General features: G+C 35.4%; 1 protein-coding gene across 3 annotated transcripts in view; it reads left to right on the top strand.

Annotated features, from left to right (window-relative positions):
- LOC124536808 (protein split ends-like) overlaps positions 1–25241 on the top strand; it is a 77217-nt gene that overhangs the window by 45720 nt on the left and 6256 nt on the right. For 2 of the 3 annotated variants that reach the window (XM_047113413.1, XM_047113415.1), the window contains exons 3-11: positions 8382–8567; positions 11715–11970; positions 12505–12831; positions 12991–13281; positions 13887–14087; positions 14610–14728; positions 14835–14957; positions 15242–15380; positions 15596–25152. In XM_047113413.1, the coding sequence (XP_046969369.1) occupies positions 8382–8567; positions 11715–11970; positions 12505–12831; positions 12991–13281; positions 13887–14087; positions 14610–14728; positions 14835–14957; positions 15242–15380; positions 15596–25152 (11199 nt within the window). The remainder of the gene's footprint in view (positions 1–8381; positions 8568–11714; positions 11971–12504; positions 12832–12990; positions 13282–13886; positions 14088–14609; positions 14729–14834; positions 14958–15241; positions 15381–15595; positions 25153–25241) is intronic. The other variant, XM_047113414.1, reaches the window with a different exon arrangement.

Consider the following 25241-nt stretch of genomic DNA (forward strand, 5'->3'; position numbering starts at 1 on the left):
GACAAATATCAATAATTTTGACCCCCCCACATGTATGCAAAAGTGAACCATTTTTGAGTTATTGAGTATTTTTAGTTTTTTTTATTCAAAATTGCAAGTTAAAATAATTGTTAAAAAAAGGTATCAATAAAAACTTCATTATATATATATTTCTGATTATTAAAAACGATTAAACACAGGATAATTTGTCAATATTTAAACAATAATTATCGGTCCAAATTTAAAACTGCAAGACGGAAAACGATATCATTTCAATATCATTTTGATTTTTTTTCATCAACAATACCTTAAAACTTGACCTGCACATTATTTTAAAAACAACCATTTTCTTAGCTTTCCAAAAATGTATAAAAACTAGTAATTTCTATCAAAGCAACCGAAATAAAATGATCAGAGAGGACGCTGGTGGAAATTCTCATTCGAACAGGAACAAATTCGTACAAAAGTAGTTCTTTAAAATTGCCCCAAAATTATTCAAAAATAATATCCAATGTAGATAACTTACAGACTATATATTTAAGACAAATTTTAAATAAATTTTAAAAACAAAAACAGTTTTATCTCGATTAAATTATATCTCTGAATCACGAAATCTCAAAAACTACAAACTTGAAATTTGGTAGGAACTTGCTATCTTGATATCTTTTAGACATCTGCTAATCATTTAGCGAAAGTAAGGAGGATAAAACAGGGTTTACAAGTTTGTGTTCAATAGATCTTACTGGGTTAAAGCCGTAAGTAGACATAATTTTTATTCACTATCGCTATCAATATTTCGTAACGTATCTAAATAATATTTGTTTCTCGAAGAAGTTAGCACAAGCTTTTTTGCTCTTGTCAATTGAACTATTGCCATTTATTTTCTTATCGACGTGGTCTAGTCTAAGTGCTGAAATCTTTGGATCAGACGACAACAGAAAACTATTTAAAGTATCTTCAATTGTCGCTGACCTACTTAATTTCCTGGTATTACTTTTTGAGTTTGAGTTTGAGTTTACCACGGGTACAATTTAAAATACAACTCCGCAGTCACTTTGCAAAATTAAGAAAATTTAGAAAGATCGGCGACATGTTCTGGCGCAATGGGTCTCTTAACTGTTTATTAATATCAATGAGGCAGGCTGTATCATCTACCACTCTAAAATCCTCGCTGTGTTACCATAATTAGTAGCGCCTTCACCTTGTTTTGACTACATCAATTAGCGAATCGCATCCCTTTTTGAAAATTTCCTGTATTTATGGATTTCATCAAACTTTATTTATCCTTGTCAAGAAATGGAGTACCAGGGGTGACGCCAAGCATTCTTTTCTTAAACTTCAAACGACAAGCTACAAAAGAAAATATTAAATTAGTATTGAAAACTACTCGAATTGTAAAATTCAAATATAGATTTATAAAATTAATTATATAAAAATAAATTAATATATTTACAAATGGGAAGTACACAACACACTGAGATGATTTTCAAATAATTCTAGATGATTCATTTCTGATGGCCTAGTCTTGACACATGTCGATGTTTATGATATAAATATATTATGTTATTTTACCGGTAATCATTGTCATCAATAACTGCTGTTTTACTTCAATCGGTTTGAATTTTAATGGCGCAAGGATTTCTATTTCGCCTTTTATGCTAGCTGTTAATGTTGCCACTGTTGATTGGGTTTCTGTTGTAAATTTAAAATAAATTTGACAACAATAGAACGCCGAGAATGTTTGGTAATTTTACCAAACGATAGTTCCATCAGATTTTTGACGCTTTATTAGTACTAGACTATCTATAAAAACACTAGAATCAACAAAGTCTTCATTAGATTTTAGTTTGTAGTTACTTAAAAGTAAATACATCGATACCCCCTTTACTAATGAATTATTATTCTTCATTAAAGCCGAAGTCAAAAGAAATTACAACCAAAAGTCTTGATACCGTCAATTTTAGTAGGCCTTGTTGGAAGCTTTTTCATCAGATGTGGTCACGTCTTCTTTGTCAGGGTAACACTGCTTTTGACTTAAATCTTAAAATGTGATGAATACAGCTCGGAACCAGATTCACTTACTGCTTGTCTGAGATTAATTAAAAATAAAAAAGGATTAACGCACTTGCTTTTCCGGTGATTGTGTGGTAGTTTTCTACAGTCATTTATTTACTCCTTACTTTATCGTAAATGGTTCATTATAATTTTTGATTAATCGTTGTTCCCGGTGCTTTTCCAGTCTTTCATGATAACAGAAGTAACTTCAACACACGTCTCCGGTTTTGTGTACATCCACAATCTTGGAGTAAATGTGGATGTCTAAGCTTCCGATGTAGCTAATGTTCGATTTTCAATATTCTCCGAATCATTATTTCTTATATAGTGGGGTAAAGAACGGTTATATTTTTCCCACCTAGTACTAACATTAGTACAAAATCGCACGTAAAATTTTAGATTCTTTGTCGTAATTCAATAAAAAGCTTTCAAAACACGTTTTATGGCACCATTATAACTCAAATGATTATATAACAAAATATCATAGATGAAATACCATTGGTGATTCGTATCACTTGCATTCATTTACATTTACCTGTTACTGCGACAATTAAAATAAATGAATATTTTCGAATTCCCTTATATACTTATAGAACTAAATAAAAATTACAAACCAAACTAATAATAAGGACCCCTATTATAGTAACAGTTGAACACCTTGCAAAGACGGGTCGTGAAAATCTAAACTACTTATGTACATTTTAATTGGAGTACGTAAGTATACTTTACAAGGTTTTTGACCCATAGGTGAAACTAATGCGAACCGATAGAGTAGTATAGTCTTTTTTTTGTTTTACGAGGAGGAAATGCGTTTACGCATGCCGCCCCATCGGAGGACCGGGACGGGTATGTCTGACTCAACCCGGCCATGGGGGCTCGATGCCAGGGCCTAATGCTCTGTTCTACCCACTAAACTATTCTTGGGTTTCCACCGCCCCGCCGAGTGGTGAGGTAAAGGGGTTTCCTAGGGCGTGCAACCTCGACCCCACCAACTGCGGCCCCGTTGCCCAGAGTGCACCACGAGGAGGTGATTGACATGCACCCCAGAGTAGTAAAGCCTATGTTAGATACTAAAGTGAAAAAATAGGACGTCTTGTTTTTTAAATATTTGTTATGTGTGTTTTTAACATGCTTTTATGTGTGATCTACAAAAAAAATCGAAACAGTAATCACAGATAACTTTTTCTTTTGTACTGATTAGTATCACGCATATTGTTATACTACATATCTTGGTACCTCTTTTCATAAATATTCAAATCTTGATGAAAACGTTCACCGTGTTCACCGCTTACGCTTCCAAGGTTCTCAGGGAAAAATCCAGCTGCGAATGGACAATCATTTTCAATGACATATTCACTTCCATCTAATGGTGATACTTCAACATATTGGAAACAATTTCTTCATATTATCTCTATTGCCAAAGATTTTATTACTACTGCTTTAAATCAATACCAAGTAATATATATGAATACCAATAGATGATCATCAAAAATGTTCATCTTTTATTATCTTTCTTATTTGGGGCCCATGAAGATTCCTTTGACTTTGACATCAGAAATATTGGGAAAAATAGTTTTTAAGTATCTCAGTAGTTGTGCTTGACACAAAAAAATCATCATTCCTAGTTTGATATGAAGCATTTTCCTTAATTAAAGTACTGAGTAATGATGGGATAAGGCACTCCTTCAAGGTCCAGCAAATCGGGCGAAATCTCTTCCTGCGAGCAGTCGTGTCGGCGATGCTACGCAGGGAATCGGCGTGGGAGGCCGTAGTCAACTTCTGTGAGACCGTCATGGTCCAGAAGGACACTGCGGGGCGGGCTCGGGGGAGGGCCGATCCTGCCCGGCGGAGGCGACCTGCGGGTCGCCTTCACGGCCTCCAAGTAGGGCAATCCCTCCGGCCGTGGGTGCGTGAGATGGGGGTCTCACGCATCCGTTTTCATACGGCCGAGAGGAGGACCGCAGTCCGGTATGGCCCCAGACTGCCGGTGTACGCACCAGCGAGGGGTGCGGGGAGGGCGAGACCATCTTCGCCCTCCTGAGAAGGGCTCCGCCAGCCACGAGCGGAGCAACGCACGGGAGAGGCCGCGGACGTGCTGCAAAGGATCCCGTAGCCTCTCCGTTTTCCGTGCTGTGGCGGCCATCGCAGGGGGTTTTAGTGAGTACAATCTCACATAACCCGGCCTCCCCCCCAGAAGTTCGGGTATCTATGAAGATTTACCCTGCGTCAAAAAAAAAAAAGGCACTCCTTCAAAATGAAATATAGTTTTTTTTAACTAAGAAATATCAGGTTACTGTATATGTCAACGTAAGATTATAAAATTCGTTAGATTACAATCTGACGAGAGCGTAATCTGTCGTATTATTTTTCGCTATATTGTAATGTATCGATGGGAAACGGTCAAAGTGACGTAGAACGGATGCATGTCGCAAGCTGATTGGTTGAACGTCATGTAACCCCCGCCGTCTCGGCATCCGCCGTATTATTTCACCGTAAAATTGAAATTGTGAACGTTTATTCAATTTGCAAAAAATATAAACAATTTCTATAGTTCATAATATTTCAGTTAGTTTAGGTTAGAATATTTATAATTTAACAGAATTTGCTTCGTTAGAATGTAAGCTACCGATAACATGATTGGTCACTCTTACAATAAGACCGGCCAATCAGGAAGAGCTTTCGACAGTTGAAAATTTGATGCGGGCGAGATAATCCTACAGTTTAACTTCTAAAAAGAAAGATTACAATATGGCAAAAATACCCAACGTATTATACGTTAAATTGTAATCAATTCACGGTTCACAATATTTCGACAGATTGTAATGTAACGAATTTTATAATCTTACATATATACTACTTGCTTTTGTTTTTATATTTTGGTATGTTGGTGCCATCCATAATATTGGGACACCAAGTTGCAAATATTTTCTTTTTCCCTCCGACCAGTTTATAAATATACTTCTACAATTTTTACATACCCAATGAAACATCATCACGTGCAAATATAATATTTATGAAAAGTTTGCTATTATGCAAGGTTAATATTTGATATAATTTTGTTTTCAACAATAATTACGAATTCAAGTAACTTGAATCGGAACGTATTTAAAAACACTAATATAGCGTTCAGTGACGTCACTCCTGTTATGACTACTTATTTGAGGTTATAATTGTAAAAAATTGAACATTAAAACGAAAATTAATTGCGCTTTTCGAATTAATATGGAAGTTGGGTTTGTCAAAGCAGACTGCAGATTCCTCTTTTCACCTTGAAACCACTTTTATCTCAATTTTGTGTCTGAAAGGTCCAATCAAAAACTAAATATTAGAAAACAAGTACGATCAGTGGGCCAGTGACGGACAGCAGTGACGCGACATATAGATCCGTCTTGGCTCGAAAATTGAAATTGACATTTTGTAACCGCATTATTTGCAGTAAATTATAGTGTTTTAGATTTTTAATATACTTGTGGTCTATTTTATATGGAGTTCTTTAAAATAAACATGAAAAAAAAAACATCGCATCTCATCCCTATTTTTATCAACATTTGTTGCCGATGTTTGGAACTATTGGAAATAGGTTCGTTTTACTGCTTCAGTAATATATCTCTTGATTTATTTACATGATCATTTGACCCAAATATAGCAAAACTTATTTGGATTTAATTAACACTTGTCTTAGGCCATTTTAAAACAAATTAAAATGTTTAATTATAAGATTAATACAACAAAAGCGAAAGCGACTCAGCACCAAAAGTTAGTCAAATAACTTAATGTAAGTTTATTAAAAAAACTAGATGTGATAATAAAATTAGTCTTTTATTTTTGTAATAAAAGGGTACAGTATTGATTGTCTTTGGGTGAAGAAGTTTAATTAGTAGATACTTGGCCTTGACATCAGCTTTGAAAGAATTGCTTTTATTATAGCCATTGTTTAATTGCTTTAATGTACATACATATTTTTATATTTCTTGTAAAACATTCGAATGAGCATTTATTTGAAATTAAATCCAAATTTAAAAAAATCGTAGTTTCCTTAAAGTATTAAAAATATGGGCAAGGCTTATTATTATCATTTATCATAAAACATAGGCATCGCACATGATTTTCATTAAATGTCTTGTAATCGGTTATTATATGAGACCGTGTGATTCTCGGTGATTAAATTTCTAAACATAAAGATAAATGTCAAAGTTCGTTAAGTCTCAGTCTCATATTACGTGGGCTGAAAAGTCCCAGGCCTTACAATTTTATGACGCTAGCTTTTTTTGCATTTACCTCTATTTCAGGTAATAATAAACCTTGACACAAGACAGTTGTTAAAATTTAATAACATTCTATTCATTAGTTTATGAGTTATCGTGCTAAGAGTAAGATAAGATACTTAACGTTAAGATACTTTTGTTATTTTCAAAGCAAAGGGATTGAAAACAATTTCGTGTTTTAATTTGACGCTGCTGAAAAATTTAATGGAGACTGCTTCTTCAGAAACAATAATAAAACATTGGTTTGCTGACTCCAAAGGTGGTTACAGAGCCACCGATGATACAGAACGTAGTTGTCTTCCAAATGCGGCGCTAAGACCAGAAAATTACAAAAAAATCCACATACTCGCAATCGTATCGAATGATCGAAAACTGAAGTGGCGTAAGTTAGCTGACATTGTAAATATATCAAATGAACGTGTTGGCTTTATATTGCATGAGCATTTGACTATGAGAAAGCTCTGTTTAAAAAGGGTGCCTAATATTTATCGACTATCCTGATGACGGAAAAACATCAATACTGAATATTAAATAGCGTCATTGGACCATCAGAAGGCCGAAATTGGTAGGAATTGTCCGCATATTGCGAAGAAATAAAATAATTGTTTCATCAAGACAACACACCGTTGCAAAACTGACATGAATTTCTGAACTTCGAATTGCTCTTATATTTACCATATTCGTCAGATAAGTCTCTCAAGGACTACTGGCTGTTTGCAGACCTAAAAAGATGAGGTTATTGCTGAAACTGAGGTCTATTTTGAGGAAAAAGATAAATCGTTTTACCAAAGTGGTATCGGAATATTGGAGCGGCTGGAATTATTGCGTTCTTCTTGATGGAAAATACGTCGATAAATGTAGCTAATTTTAAACCAAAAAAAAACTTTCATTTGTCAGGCCCGTGATATTTTAAATGACAAATTATTTGTTAGCGAGTCTTAAGATTCCTTGACGATAGGCTATTTGACAATGCGAAAAATAAATTGTGAATTATTGTAATCAGTGTATTATAAGTTTAAAAATGGTTATTTACTAACGAAACTTAAAAATAATACTTAATTTATTCAAAAATCAATAAATAAAAATGCATTTTTTCAAACGTGACACAAAACACTCCTGATTGGCCGAGTTTATGATGAAGTCATTTTCTTGTAAACCTTGCTTTTCTACTATATGTACCACAGATTAAAATACAGCAAAGTGACGTCACCGTCCAAGTAGCGTTTTCGCGCGTTATTTAAATATGGAATTTTTAATATGATATTTTTCGGCAAATATGTACTAGAACTAAAAAAAATAGTCAAATAGCCTATTGTGGTCAAATTATTTTAAGGTGAAAATTTTATGATAAAAATGTTATGACGATTTTTGTAATTAAACTAAATCTTTCATTTTGTAACTAAACTAAATGTTTAATTTATTCATAATATATAAATACTATGACTTGGTTACTACCAAGTTTAGTTACGTTAAACTAAGTAATTTAACTTAATCAGGTTTATTAGCACGGAATGGTTCAAAACTGGAATTAATACGATGAAATACACAAAATAATTTGGAGTGATAGTGCAAAAACTTTCATTAACATTTGGTATCATTTCAGTGAAGATTGGAGGATTGGTTAATTTGTTTCCTAGGTGATCGGGATTGCGACTCAACGGGGTAATGCTGCTAGCATTTTCTCGATTGACCAATTCTGAATTATTGATATTTCATGAATATGGTGTTTATTAGTTTATTATTATTATTTTCCGAGCATAATTCAAATCAAACAGTCGAAGAATAAATCTGCTTTTTCTGAGTTATACACGACATACATGCTAATAGTGTGATATTGATGGCAGACTGTCTTATCATTAAACAACTACATATCTTTTAACATTTTATTTAATATAGAAGCGTTACATTTACTTTCTTGATTATTATTACATTTTCAGTGCCGATTAAAACTTTTAAATAATGTTTTATTTAAAAATGTTTATTATTATGGGACTACGACTTTTAACTGATCTGGTATATATGTACAAAAAATTATTTGATCGGTACACCCTCATAATGACCATAATTATTGTATTGTTTCAGAGGGGAGGAGAGTGCTGGTAACGCGTGTGCGATGGCTGCGTCGGCTGCGGCGCCGGCTACTTGGCGAGGCACCAACGACAGCGCGACTGAGTTCTGCCGTCGTGGTAACACCCCTGCGGCATACGGCAGGTACCAGAGGAACAGCTCCACAGCACCATATGCTACGCCCCCTTCAAATGTTGAAAGGTTTAATATAAAACAACGTGATCTTATATCTTCATATTCGAGCATGGCGATGGGTCAACGCGAACCTTATTGAGCTAGTATATTTTAATTTCGCTTGTCAAATATTCAAAGGTGCTTTGGTGAGTCGGGTTTAACTATATGGTAGTCTAAATATTGCATAGAATGATAGAAATAGAAAATTATGTTGCCTTTCTTTCTGATTTTGATAGATTTTTCTAGTGACTGTCACAAATCAGTAAATAGTTTTAAAAATTAAGAGTATTGTAATAAATATGAAAAAATAAAAATCTTATTCAAAACACAAACATCTAAATAATAATATATGTATATTAAAAAGCATTAGAAGTCCTACCAGATATTTAAGGAAACGAAAAACGTTTTTTTATTTCGAAATCAAATTCAAATTTATATAAAAAAGTGTTACTTGTAACTTTAAGTGTTTTTTATATTTTTTGTATTATTTATGCTATCTTTTTAAGAAATGTTTTTGACAGTAGTCGTTTACTTTTGGCATAGGTGATTAGTACTTCATTGCGATAGAGTAGAACATATTCGTTTGTGAAAATAAACTAATTTTTAGAAAAAATACATTATATGTAGAAATATACTTACTTACTGATTTTAAGTCAAAAAAATTCTAGTTTAAGGTTATAAACCATAGTCTGGTTTATAATAGTAAACTAGAAAGTCGTTAGTTTTGTCTGTATATCACATGACCTAAAACACGAACTGCTATGGTCTGACGTCATATCGATAAAAAAAGTTGTTTTAAGATCATCTGATACTTTAATAAACAACTTTTCTGAATATTTAATCCTAGTATTTGCACACCTAGACACTACACACCAATGATAGCGATTGTAATTATTTTCCCCAGAAATTCCTATATTTTATGGCTGTTAATGTTGAATGCGTGTCGGTTATACATACACAACTGTTGTTTTTATTAATATTACGTGACCAAAGTGACTTACATCGTTTTTGCGGGATTAGAAAAGGTTAAAATTTAATTTTACGGCACAGTAACGTGTTTATATTGCCGAAATCTATGTGTGCGTTGAAGTACTTTTTCAAACATAGTGGAATATAGCGATTGTAATTATTTTCCCCAGAAATTCCTATATTTTATGGCTGTTAATGTTGAATGCGTGTCGGTTATACATACACAACTGTTGTTTTTATTAATATTACGTCACCAAAGTGACTTACATCGTTTTTGCGGGATTAGAAAAGGTTAAAATTTAATTTTACGGCACAGTAACGTGTTTATATTGCCGAAATCTATGTGTGCGTTGAAGTACTTTTTCAAACATAGTGGAATACCCTATTAAGTTTGCTGTTTGCGTCGTGTTTTTTGTTCTTTCTACATGGGTCGACGGCATATTATGTGAAGTCACCCTTCTATTGAGGTCCTATATAGTTTTATACTTCAACTGACGCTTAAGATGCTAATTAACTATAACGTATAATATACAGTTAGAGTACATTCATGCATTTTTTATTAACGTGAATTTGGATTCTATATCACAATGTCATTATAATATGAAGAACAATTTTTCTATTAATAAATGGAATTAAAATAATTGTTATGATTTACGATACTTTTTATGGATCATTCTTATGTTAAAACTCAGAATTGCCAAGTTCTAATCATGAATATTACTTAAGTACTGAGGCCATCGGGTGGCCCATTTGCCAGTCCGTTTACTTATATGACAATGATGCATGCATGCACATATAGATTACCATTATATATAGAAGAATAATTCATGTTAAATAATTCTTATTGTGATGAAATATACATGCGTTTATTGTGTAATAGTATATCACCGTTGAAGAATTAAATATATTTTAACTACGTAACTGATCTAGATTCTAGTTAACAATTGTGTATAGTATTTTAGAATTTTTGGTCAAAAATAGGATTTTAGTTTACCCCTTCTGACTACTTCCTATATTTGCTTAACGTCTATGCCATGACCACGACAACCTTTCAAAAAATTCATGTATTTTACTAGTCATAAATAATAATAACAATAAGTCACCAAAACTGATCGTTGACACTCTTAACAATTCTTATGCATGTTATTTCGCGGCTAAAATGATTGAAAAGAAGGCACACCAACCACTTTCGAGTAAATATGCAATACCATAAACAAAATTAACATAAAGCCGTTATGTAGAGTCTGGTTGGCCTTATAAATTAAAGGCGAAACATATTTTATCATTATATAGATGTAATGGTGAAACAGTACTCTTAGGATTTTATAATTGAGAGCAACAATAAGTATAGATTATATACATATGCAGATGTTAGAGCCAACATTAATTAGCCTTTTATTGACAACCCAGCTTGAATGTACTCAATTCAATTTAATACAAAAGTTTTACTATTGCCAATGATTTACCATTTCAAAAGAATCGCTGCTAGAAACGCAGCGGTTGCTATTCTTACAAATATTGAAATAGGCCTTATGTTTTACATTAAGATTTAATAAAATATATTTTTATTTGAAATAGCATAAAAGACGGTCCTTTTTAAATATAAAGAGTTGTACAGCTCTAATATATATGTTATTTATTCAGGATGGTAACAGTGCCGTTAGTACATAAAATGGTATGAAGCAGGTTCACTACTTTTGATGAATACATAAGAACCTCATTAGAGTTTGTGGAAAAATACCTTTTCTCCTGTAAATTATATAATGTGAATTCAGTGAAAGAAGTACAATACTTCTACTGGTTCTACGCCCGTCACGGGAAAGGGGGAGGGCTAATAGGTATTCTATGTCCTTCTCAGTACCCGCGACTACGTGTATGAAAATAAGAAATAAACACTCATTTTTACATTTATAATATTAGTGAGAATTTAAATGAAAAATCTTGAGAAATAATTTCGATTTATTTTACTTTTTATGGTGTCATTGGGTATTGTTTGCTTACTAAAATAATTTAAAAATAATACATACACATATTTTAAACAAGCTTTTATATATTTTATTCACTAAAACCTAAAACATTTAGTATTGAAACTAGTTTAACGTTTAGTTGCAAGATTTGAGCTATATATACTAACTAACAGGTGTAATAGTTTAATAAGGGATCGTGGTAAAAACAACGTCAATTTTGTGTGATTTATGTTTTCAGGACGACACCTCATCACCGATGGTACGCAACCGGGGCCGGCGGGGCGGCGGGTGCGGGCGGGGCGGGCGGAGAGAGCACGCCCAGCACGCCCGGTGGCGGCACGGAGCGGCGACGAAGGCTCTCTGGTTCGGGCTCGTCGCGCTCCGAGTCCAGCTCGCCCGAGCCCAGCGACACGTCGCGTGCGTCCACGCCGGCCACACACCACCACCCTCAGCACCACAATGCGAGACGAACGCCTCCACCGCATCCGCATCAGGTTATTTGATATAAAACATAACCTATATCATATATAATTCAGGAAAAGCATAATTTATCTTTTAAGGATATTTGTATGCAAACCAAATTAGGTTTGCTTGGTGGTAGATTTCGAGAATATTTTGCATGTAATTGTTGTTGTGTTGTTGTCTTCCGGTTTAAAGAGTCAGGTAAGGACATAACATCTTAGTCCCAAACGTTAGTGGCGCATTGATGTTCTTAGGAATGCTTAGTATTTTATACGGCTCCAATGTTTTTGAGATCGGTAACATATAATTATCAGGTGGTAAATATGCTCGCCCGACTTTATTTAAAAAAATAGAACGAATATAGTTAAACATTCGCAAGATGTATGTTGAAAATTCAAAACAATTTTATATTTGATATACTTGGTGTCATGCACAAATATTATGTACGGTTTTTATTATTCTCGATAAATTACAAACTTGTTCCAAACATAAAGAGTAATACCAAAAATAAGCATCGATTAAAATTCATCATGTTTAATTTACTGGTGGTTTTATTTACATTGCAGTGGCCATCAACGGCGAATGGAAGACCTCTTGCAATTTGTGTAAGAAATTTGCCGACTAGATCGACCGATAGCTCACTTAAAGATGGCCTTTATCATGAATACAAAAAACATGGAAAGGTGGTGTGGGTCAAAGTGGTCGGTCAGAATGCTGATCGCTATGCGGTTGTCCGTTTTAAAAAGCCGTCCGACGTAGAAAAGGCACTAGAAGTGTCTCAAGATAAGCTTTTTTTTGGTTGCAAGATCTCAGTGGCACCTCACCAAAGTTGCGACGATGATGCGGAGTCGGCGAAACCTTATGAGACTGATATTGATGAATACCATCCGAAGGTGCGGTACATTTTTCATCATTCTTTTCATAGATTTTAAACATGCATTTGATTTTCGCTTGACCTTATATCCTCGATAGCAGCATATCTGCACAAATAGCCGATCGTGCAGAAGATACTATAAAGCACATGTCCCAATTGTATTTCGTTTTTGTTACAGGCAACAAGGACGTTATTTATCGGAAATTTAGAAAAAGATGTAACCCAGCAACAATTAAGAGATAAGTTCAAGCACTTTGGACGTATAATAGAAATCGATATAAAAAAGGGAAGCGGTGGCGGAGCGGGCTATGCGTTCTGTCAGTACGCGTCCATCTCGAGCGTCGTGGAAGCGATCCGGGCTATGGATGGCGAGTACGTGGGCAGCTCACGGGTCAAGTTAGGTTTCGGGAAACCAGTCGCCACCACCTGCGTTTGGGTCGACGGCCTTACGGAGCATACGGAAAAGCAGGTTAATAAAGCTGTTTATTTTAAAGATGCTTCATAAATTATAATCTCATTTACTCACAAGCTGTTCAAGTCTTCGAGCTTAAAGTAAGCGAGAAAGTTTGAAAAGTTATTTTGTTAGTCGGCTTCAAAAGAAGAGTTTGTAAAACACAGCCTTAGATTTTTAGTCTTCACCCCATAACCTCGCCGATTGTAAATTGACATCTATCTTTAAGTTATTAAAAACTTAAACAAATTTTACCAATATTTTATTAATTAAGAAATGGTTGTTGTTAATATTATTTTTAAGTTTTTAGTTGAAGTGTGACTAAATTGTAGTTGAAGTGTTCAGACAAGATTTGGAAATTTGCATATATAGATTATGCATACATAATGTTAGTACACCATATAATTTATCCTTTATATAGAAATATTAAACATGAAGGGCTAATTTATGGGAGTCATACTATTACTGTATCTATACTAGTATATTGTCACGAGCAACAAAGGTTTAACAAATAAATACTCGTTAGAGTCGATCCGCTGCTATAAAAAGAGCAAAGTAAGGCAGGCCTCCGAGAAATTGTTACCATCGAACGCTCGTAGTTCGAAGGTCCGCAATGGTCGCAGGTGCTGGGCGCGGTGTCGCGGTGCGGCGCGGCCACGTCGGTGTGCGTGGACCGCGCGGCGGGCGCGGCGCTCGTGCACTTCGAGCAGGCGGCGGCGGCGGGCGGCGCCGTGCGCGAGCTGCGCCGCGTGGCCGCGCAGCTCTCCGCCGCCGAGCCCGACCATCCGCGCCTCTGCGTCGACTACGCTTCCAGAGAGTGCCAGGTCACACGCTTACATGGATCTAACAACAACAGCCAGGCCTCCTCTCCCTTTGAGAAGAAGGTTTGGAACATATTCCACCACGCTGTTCCAATGCGGGTTGGTGGAATACACATGTGGCAGAATTTTTATGAAATTTGTCACATGCAGGTTTCCTCACGATGTTTTCCTTCACCGCTGAGCACGAGATGAATTATAAAGACAAATTAAGCACATGAATCAGCGGTGCTTGCCTGGGTTTGAACCCGCAATCATCGGTTAAGATGCACGCGTTCTAACCACTGGGCCATCTCGACTTCCATGGATCTATTGTTGACCAATTGTGTAGAGTTAGGAATGAGAATTACTTATATTTCATGAGAAGCTCAATAAAATAGTGACGTTAAAACATCTTCATATAATATACACAGAAATATGAAATTTTGAGACATTACTGACATAACATGAGTCAAGTTCTCCATTTTTAGTCAAATTAGTACTCCAGACAATATGATGATGACAATAATTTCCGTTTTTTTTTTATAGGAAGCTTTCTATGAACAATTAGAAAAACATGGCGGATCTGCGGCATTAGCGGGCACAGAAAGAGTAGTCAGCGATATACCTGGTCGGTTTTTGCCGGCTACGAGGCACGAGTCAATACGGTTTGTGATTGATTTTTTTTATATCGTATATCAAAAATTGTATCGAAGCTACTGCTTCGATACATACTTTATATTACTATATAAAGTATATTATTACTATTTAAAGATTCGAGGCGGGAGCACCGCGATCTCGAGCTCCGAGCTTCGGTCGTTCGTCTTCAAGAACACCCCGTTATAATGCACATGATCATTACGATCCTGCTGAATATGCTGCTGATCGAAGATACAGGTACACAAATAAAATAAACATAGCTACATATAAACGTAATACAAAAATCATATTGGGTAACATATTTACCAATCTATATAATATGTCTACTTTAAATTTGTGCTAATATTGCGTTTTTTTTTTTTTTTAAAAACGATTCAAATATCAACATCACAACTTAAACTTGCATACACAAGTTTAAGTTATATTACAGTAGTGATAAAACGTTTGCAAAGATAAATTACATTTCACAACAAAACAAGCTTGGAACGGAGGTTTATTAAGGTAGAGTTTAATTCTTCCAGGGTATATGATGAACTAGGTTCAAGTCCACAAACAGATGAAGCAACATATGAAGATAGACTCCAATCGGTTGTTGTGTCACCACATCGTGGACATAAACATCGACGTGACTCCAGTCCTGAGGAAAGAAAATTGTCAAAGGTTCGTTAGTATTGTTATTAATAATTTATCAATCATACATAAATGTATATAATTGACGTCGCTTAAAATCTTATTACACATGTCATCAACATTTCTGAAGAACATACTAGGTTTTACTAAACTTCTTTATAATGTTATGAATTTTTGTTTAATTAATTTAAATACTTGTTGCTATTTTATGGATGCGACCTTAAGAGTAAAGTTATTCGTTTTAGGAAAGACATCGCAGCGCCGGCGCTGGATCGAGGCGATCGCGATCGGGATCACGCAGTCACGTCTCTCGACGGCGACATCGACGCCGCCGTGATGAATCGGGATCTCGGGGTTCGCGAACCTCACGTGCTGGAACACCCCTACGCGATGAGCCAGACGCTCCTCCCACTGAGCCACGTCGACCTCCACGTGAACGACCACCTTTACCAATGAGTTTGCCACTACCGAAGTTCGCTGTGCAACTGCTACGTGCTGCCCCCGCACAACCACGCTCGCTTCCACCTCCCGCACCAGCTTCCCCGCCGCGACCGCCATCCGCTTCGTCCTCGAGCGGTGGTTCCGCTCCACACTCCCCTTCGCTTGAGGAGCGTATTCGCTCTCTCGATGAGAAGTATGAAAGGTGGACCGGCTCGCGCGCTCATGCTGATGCTCCTGATCGAGCTCGCCTTCGTCATCGTTTGCTCGAACTCGACGTCAACGAAGTGAAACCTTCGGAGGTAGTTCTCTCTTTACTTGCAAAGCGTTCCGTGTTTGATGAAGACTCGGAGCGGCTGGAGGGAGCTGCAAGGATTCCAAGTCCAGCAAGTAGCCCTCATTCATTACCAACGGCTGTTCCTCGTGTGCTACGATACCCATTCCCTGTGCACTCCGTAGCTGCCCCAACGGTACCCTGTTCTACAACTACAACATCTGCTGCTAGTATAATTTCGTTGGGAGAGACTGATGAAATTGAACGTTTACATCCAATACCCCTGGAAAGAATAACCAAACTAACTGATTTTGAGAGTTTACATGAGTCACGATTAAGAACAAGAACACCTTCCACTGATAGACCGGTATTAGAGTTTTCCGAGAAGAAAGCATCGCCACCCATTGAAAGAGACCGGATGGAGACAAGAGTTGAATTGGATGGTGAACATGACAAACATGAGAGCAAAAGAAGAAACTCGTCGATTTTAATCTTAGATGAGAAAAATTCTTCAGCGAGCGATAAAATCGCCTTCGACAAGGGCAATCTGGTTAGACCACTAGACCATATTTTTTTGGCTTCTCAGGAGCAAAAGTTGGATCAAAATCTACTGAAAGAAAGTCGGTGCCATGAAGAAAAAATAACAACCATTAAGAAAGAAGATAACATCGAAGACAAATCTGTTCATAAAACCAGTGATTCATTAGTAAGTAAATATGAAAGAAATTGCTTTCGCGATGAAGCTAAAATACGTAATCAAGATGGTAAAGTAATCAAACAAGAGACAATTCAATTAGACATTCAAATTAATCCAAATGAAAAATATATTTTTAAGAGCGAATATGATACGAAAACTGAGTCCATCATCCAAGAAGACATTAAACAACAGCTGGAACAAGAAAGTAAAATGCATGAATCGAGTTTTCGGTTGAAAAAAGAAACTGAACGATGTAAAGAAAAATCATTTCAAAATCATATAAGTAAAGAAACAGTGACATATAAAGTACACTCAGCCAACCATCTCAATGCTATAAATTATGTGGAGTTAATGAAAAAGAATTCAGAACCGAATCAAGATAGTAAATATAACGATAAAAATAATAAAGAAAAATGTGAACCTATTACAGCGTCTTTGCAAGAAGATAAAAGTGGAAAAGAGAACATTGACTGTATTAGATCTATAGATAAGTCAGTCGATGAATCAAAACATACTAATAACCAATTGTTTTCACCTGATCGAGCTACAACAGACAGCGACAAAATACAGGATGAAAGTAACAAAAACGACCGTGATAAAATTAGACATAGTAGAGACCGCGTTGATAAAGATATTGAAAAAGAAAGATCTAAAATTAACAAGAGTTTAAAACTTGACAGAAACGAAAAAGAACGTAAATCGAAAGAAGATCTTTTAAACATAAAATTTAATTCCGAGAAAATTGATAAGGTTAAGACTGATAAAGAGGGTGAGAAGCTTTTGGACAAAGTTGAAAAATCTAGACATGATGACAAGAGTGCCCGCCATGAGAATCATAAAAAAGATAAAGCTGAAAGGGAAAGAAAGAGAGACCTGATTGAAGTGGACATATTGACCAAAAGCTTAAAACGAGAGGAAAAACACAAACACGATCGGTCTAAAAAAGATAGTGATCTTAAACGAGATATGAAAAAGGAAACTGATAGTTCAAAAAGCAGAAAGAGTTCGAGAGATGAATCTTCAAGAGATATTTGTCGAAAAGATTCTACAGATTCCACAACATCGAGAGCGTCTCATGACTCGTTGAAATCAAAAGATTTGGATATTGCTGATATAAAAGAAGAGCCAAAATGTCGGTCTAAATGTGTTGATACAATTCATAAACTTGAAGTTGATAAAGAAATATCGAAGTCTCATGATTTTAATAAATTGGATACTAAACTTAAAATTAAAAGTGAAATTAAAGAGGAAAAAGAATATGGTGAGCAACACTTTAAACATAAACTAAAAGAAGAAAAAGAATGTAGTGATCACAATTACAAGAATAAAGTAGATAATTACATAGAAAATGCGACCAAAACTAAGGCTGATATATCCGAAAAACAACGACATTATTCAGTCGATTCACCTAACCTCGATTCTAAACGTAAAGAGCGACTTAATTCATGTTCAAGCTTACCGTCTCATATTGGACATAAACGAAGAATGTCATCGCAAGATAGCATAGACTGTCTTAATGAAGACAATAAGAAAAGTCGTCAGGTTGAACGTCGCGAATCTAAAGATTCAAGGAGCTTAGAAAGACATAAGACTACTAAGTTTAGTAAAGGTCATTTCGCTAAGATAATTGAAAGTAAAACAAAAGATGATAAGAAAAATCAGGTCAAACCTCCAGATGACATGTTTCCTAATATAAAGGATTGTGATATCAAAGAACCCGGAATTGAGAAAAATAAAACTAAGAAAAGTCCGTCACAAGACAATGAAGATAAATCGGTTGGAAGCTCAGATGCATCATCGGAATCGCTTCAAAATAATATTGATTTTCTTGCCACATTAGAACTTAGATCCAGCGAAGAAGACGAAAGGCAAAAAGCAATGCGAAAAGAAATGAAAGAAAAGAAACGTATACAGCAGTTGCAACAGATCCAGGAACTTCAAATGCAACAAGATGCTTTACAACAAGCAGAAATAAGTAATAAGATGAAAGAAGATCGAAAGGTTAAAAATGATGACAAGAAAAAAGAAACTAGGGAAAAGCGAATGTCTACTGATCGTAAAAGTAGGGATGAACGTAATGATCCAAATAAAAGACGAAATCGTAAACAAGTTCAAAGTACAGATACCTCCGATTCTGACGAACCGAAAAAACACTCAATATTTGATATAGTTGATGATGAACCAACATATATTTCCATGTATGATAAAGTTAAAGCTAGATCATGCAAGAATATGCAAAAACAGGAAGAAGAAAAACGTCAAGAAAAAATTAAAGCTAAATTTAGTCAGTTGAAGCAAAGTAGAGCAAAACGAGAAGAAAAGAAAAGATCAAGTTGGGATGAAGATAGCGATTCTGAAAATGAACGCCGTAAATGTCATAAAGTTTCTATGGATAGTTCAACGGATGATGATCATATTGTAATACATAGCAAAAAGCGTGAGAAATCGCATGGTTCTAGTCTGGAATACGATCGAAATAGACCAAACGATTATTTTGATGTAGCAAGTAATGAAGAAGATTCTCGCAATAAGCTATCTCGTAAAAATTCACGGACTCGCATTATGTCGGATACGTCCGATGAAGAGAATGCCAAACGAAATTTAAATAGAAGTCCTAATTTTATTGATAAAATAAAAAAAGAAATATTTTCAGATTCTGAATCTTCCCAAAAATTTAAAGATATGGATCTGAAAGAATCAAGTGAAGATAAGGTCAAGAAAACATCTCTTTTAAATTTATTCGGAAAAAGTGACAGTGAAGACAACCGATTAAAGTCGGGCTTAGATATTGAAATTGATTATAGAATGTCATTCGGAAAAAACTATCCTAATGATTTATCATCCGAAAATGAGTCTATTCCACCAAATCGAAATATATCTGAGATACGTAAAAAACATAAAAAGAAACAGAAGAAATATAAGTTTTCATTTTCTGACGAAGATACGAAGACAGAGACTGCACATGAAACTACCTCAGAAATAGACACTAAACACAAAAATCCTGATAAAAGTCGTCGTCACAGCAATAAAAAAGAAAAACGAAAAGAGAAAATTCGCGAAAGTCTTGACACTGATGAATTGCGAGATGAAAAAGTAAAAATTAAGAAGGAGAGACGTTCACCGCATCAGTCATACGATTTAATAGCAGAAACAGTTTCCAACAATAATAAAAAAGAAGGCAAGATGGAAGATATATTTGGTCCCCTTTCAGATGAGTCTGATAGAGATTCAGGAAACATAAGTACTAAAACAGAATCTCTTCCTCTAGAATTTGAATCGCAGGTATGTACGAGCAACGAAAAAGCTATGCCAAATAATGACGAAATAAAAATTAAAGAGAGAGATGATAGTAGACGAAAGAAAGAAAAAAAGAGGAAAGAAAAAAGATATTTCACTAAGGACGATGATAATAGCCTTGATGTTGACGCTGTTAGTAAGGCAATCGAAGCTCGTTTGTTTGCAGACAGTTCAAACATGGATGATAATCGTACCAAGCAGGAAAGCTTAACCGATTTTGCCTCTAAAAAATCAGAAAATGAGTTAAAATATCCAGATATTAATTATAAGAGAGAATCTATTACTTTTAATAAGTATAGTGATAAAAGCAAAAAAGAATCTAGAGAAAGAAAGAAAAAGAAAAAGAAAAATAGAGAAGAAAGGCAAAGTCGAAAAGAACACCATCATAGCTATCATCATGAAAAAATCTCTAAAATGGAGGGCACTTTCATGGAAAATAACGTACAACTATCTCCTAAAACGATGTTGCTTGATATACCATTGCCAAATGATATACAGAAAGTGGAATTGACTGATAAGTCGGATGATAGTAAGTCTCTATCTGAATCTCCAAGTTTACCAAGAATAACAGATAGTCCCCCATTCCTGAATCAATCAGACGAAAATAATGATATGAAAAGTAATGAATGCGATACCCCTAATCGCTTAGTAGTAGATGATGGAATTGAAATTGATTATGATTTAACAAGAAATATTGAAGTTAATGATATTCCGATGCCACCTCCAATAGATAATATTGTGCAAGATATTAGTGAAGTACCATTACCTAAAGATCCGCCACTTGATATTGAAACAGATAAACAGTCTAGTCTTTCGTCCTTTACTCTTGAAAATGAAGAAGATACGGATGTTAAAATAAGTGAAGATGCAGTACGTAGTATACCTAATGTAGAAAAAGACACCGAAAAACAATCGGAAAAAAGTATGAATGATTCACATTCTTGTAAAATTGATAAAAAAATAGAAGAAAAACCTCGTGCCATTATTTCTCAGGAAGAAACAGAAGATGCCGTCGCTGCATTATTGGGTGAGAGTTTTGGTGGAAAGGTGAATACTTTTGATGGTTATGAAGAAGTGGAGACCAATACTGTTCATCAGATAGAAATTGAGACTACACCTATTGAAAATGAATTAATTCCTGAAGAAGATGCAGAAGAAATGAGACAAGCAGTGCAAAATTTAAATGCAAGTGAAATGGAAATGAAGCCGGACACACCAGTTTCTGACAATGATTTACTCTTAATTGACACCGACACAGAAGAAACTGAGGATACAAATCAAGACCCTATTGAAAGATTACCAGTAAATATTATAACCGCTAACCAATCTCTGAACAATAATACGAAAATAAGTCTAGCGCAAACTACAGAAATATCTAATATTATTGTGACTAAGCCGAAGACAAATATAGTACAAACTATTTCTAAAGAGTCAAATGAAATACCTAAAAATTCTAATGAGAGTAAAAGTAAGCCGATTTTAACGAAACAAGAAACTGCTCAACAAATAACATCTACTGCAACTCCAGTTATTACTTCTTGGACTTTATCAAACAATAAGTTGATAGAACAACCACATCTCCTTAACATTCCTGTAAGTTCAATACCAAGTAGAGACAGCAGTGAAAACAAGCCTACTCACATTACGGCCAACATTGTTCAGATAAAAGCTCCACAAAGTCAAAATATGCAAGTAAACAATACCTTGAGGCCTATAATAAATACAAATAGAGTGAATCCACCATATCAAGTTATAAACCAAATGATTAGACCTCAAGTATCTAGTATGCAGCCACCTACAATAAAAATTCCTGAACCTCATATTATATACCAAAAACCCCAAGGTATTGTTATTTCACCTAGAATGACCAACGAACAAATATTACTAAGCCCGAAGCCTAGTCAACAAACGGAAACTATGACTTCACCTCGTTTGTCAAATATGGTATTAAATACTTCGCCACAAAACATAAATTCAGTTGGATTACCTTCCCCAAATGCTCTTCAACAACGATCTCCAGGTCAAGTAACTGTAGTTAGAATGCAACAACCACCACTAAGTCCAATTCAAACTGTGCATATTCCTCACGGTGCTAGAACTATGGTTTCCCCTAATAGACCTAATTCAGTCTTGGTACAAACCCAAGGTACCCCAATACATTTCAACAGATTACCGGTTACACCAGTTCTAGCCCCTATTTCTAAACAATTAAACGCTAATAACGTCATACAACAACCCAAAGGAACCGGAGTGAATAATCAACAGCTGATGCATCAACAAAAGATCATAGCAACAGATTGCAGGAAAACAGAAAATATTACTGATACAGCTAACATTATCTTGTCTCCAACTAGATTACCACCAAATTCAAATCATACAGTAATGACACCAAATCGTCTTATTCCAATGCAGAATGCATTACACGTTAATAATATCAATTCAGCTTTACATATTTCTAATAAAGTATTATTAAATAACAAGAATCAATTGATCGAAAAACGAGAAACACAAACAAGCAAATCTGACCATAATAACCACATACCATTTGTTTCTTCACCTATAATACACGTGGCTGGTGTTTCTCATTCAACTTCGTCTATTATACAAGGTACGGGAAAATCAAGCATTTCCAATTTTCAAGAAACTACCGTTAGTAGAGGACATGGCTCAAACGTTATACATACGATAAATTCACAAAGATTGCTTACGACAAGTCCCATGACAAATGTTGTACAGCTGGACGCAAACAGAGGATCACCTTCTGTTTTATCCATGGCCACAATAAAGCCGGCATCTTCTTTGGGTAAATCAGAACCATCTAATTCTGTCGTAGTGACTACTTCCAGTCTTGGTAATGTAGTTATGACTCCCTTACTACTAAAAAGTTCAAGTCCAAAAGGAACTATACGGTTACATTCAAGAAGTGAAAGCGATCACGTTGATAACCTTATGCCAATATCATTACTAAATCATACTCAGCGCGATCCTGATTCTCAACACAAACAAAACGACCAATGTGATAAAAATATTGAGGCGCCTTGTAAAGAATTAAATTTCGAAAATTCAGCTCCCGCACCTACTACATCACCTGTTGAAAATATAGGCAAATGTGAAACAGACTTCGAGGAATTATTAAAAGACAATACAAATGAAATTAAAATTAGTAATGATCCTGACAAAAAAGTAGAAATAAATGTTGGTAAAAATATTACACTAATCCCACAAAGTCACGATAAAAGAGAAAGTACAGATTATACCGCTAAAGATAAAGAAGAAATTCAGATACCAATGTCAAAACAGACTTTGAGCCCGGAAATACCAAAAATTAAAAACGACAATGACTTTTCAACATTTATTGAAAAATCCGAAGATTGTTCAAAGGAAAATGATTTAAAAATTACAAATCAAAACAAAGTAGATGAAAATTTACCAAATGTACAAGATAAAAATGATAAAATGAACCCTACTTATGATATCAATGATAATTCTAAAAAATCCGATTTAAGAGAAGACAAAGAACCATTTTTTGGACTAATTACTAATCATAATTTAAATGTTAATAATGATACAAAAAATATTGAAGAAAATGAGTACTGGACAGCTAAAGATGTGAATATTGAGTCTGTCATCAAGAAAGTAGATTCTTTATGTAATGAACATTTAGATGAAAAGAAAGAAGAAATTGATGAAGTGAGCGACCTTATCACAAAAGGAACAGATATTTCAAAAACGGAAACAAATTTATCAATTGAATCGGTTGAGCAACAAGAATCCAATAAAGTTGAGCCATCCAAAGTAGAATCTTTTAAACAGGTAGAGAATAAAGAAGAACCGTTTCATGAAACTAATATGAATGAAGAATCTATTATGGAAAAAACAACACCTACTGGAAAAAGGGGGGGTCGAAGTGCTCGGGGTAAAAGAACAGATAAAAATCAAGATCGAGTTCAAACTCGTCAAATAAGTAAACCATCCAGAGGGAGTTCAAAACGTGGCAGAGGCAGGCTAAAAGCGGATAAAAAAATTAAAAGTTTAGTGAGTAGTAATTTAAACAATATGCCAGGTGATGTTTATGATTTTCACGAAGACTCTGGAGATGAAACCGTGACATCACCGAATAAAACTGAAGTTAGACCCCGCTTAATTTTGACTATAAAAAGTCCTCTTTCTGGGCATTCGAATGCTATTGCAACATCAACTCTTAGTATTACACCGAAAGACCAAGTGAAAAGTATAGAGAAATCGAAAGAGGATAAAATTGAAGTTTTTGCTTCTCCCTCGGCAAATACTCGAAAATCTAGACGTCTACAGGAAAAGGATATTCAACGAAGTACTGTTGATGACGTAATCGATGATGTAATCAAAGGTTCCACCGTTCAGTTTAAAAATAATAAAGAAAGTAATAAAAAAAGATCTACAAGATTAAGTGGCGCTAAAACAAATATTGATAAAGTATCTCAAAGTGACACAAGAAAGTCTCCAAGAGGTGTAAAAAGAACTAGAGATAGAAGTCTGTCCGATGCCTCGTTAGATAGCAGTGATGAGAATGCTAAGAAGGATGACGCAGTTAAGGAAACTAAAATAGCAAAGTTAGTCGAACCAATTGCTCCTCCTAAGATTGAAACTGAAACTATGATCAAAATGACAACTACCACTTCGTCTACTCTTTCTCTTGTCTCAACCACAGTCGTTGTTCCACCATCCAACAATCCAACTCCTATAATGAAACCGCCTAAGAAAATGATATCAGAGATAAGCGCCAAACTAGCAAGTGCCTTTGAGGCAGCTGCAAATGCAACGAATCGGGTGGGAGGTGCTTCTCCGATTGTGCATGAACGGCCGCTTCCGTTATCCGAGCGACAACCGGAAATAGAACGACTCCTACCACCCGCCGCTGATCTCTCTCCTGCTGCACCCGGTGAGGTAGTCGTAGGAGACGCCGGGTACGTCCGCCGCATCGTCGACAATGTACCGTCTAATATGATGCCGGTCGGTGCGACCGAGGCCACCGACGCTCGTGTCCAATCGCCGGCCCTTCCACATCGTCCACCATCCGTACATCATCCGCCCGACCGTGTCACACCAATTCTCGTCAGGTAAATTCCGCTCACTATTAAAAATATATGTAAACTACTTTACTTTTACTTATTTAAAAGAGTGACCGTCACACCTTCGATGTAACAAT

This window comes from Vanessa cardui, chromosome 17, assembly GCF_905220365.1.
Source record: "Vanessa cardui chromosome 17, ilVanCard2.1, whole genome shotgun sequence".
Taxonomy (NCBI): domain Eukaryota; kingdom Metazoa; phylum Arthropoda; class Insecta; order Lepidoptera; family Nymphalidae; genus Vanessa; species Vanessa cardui.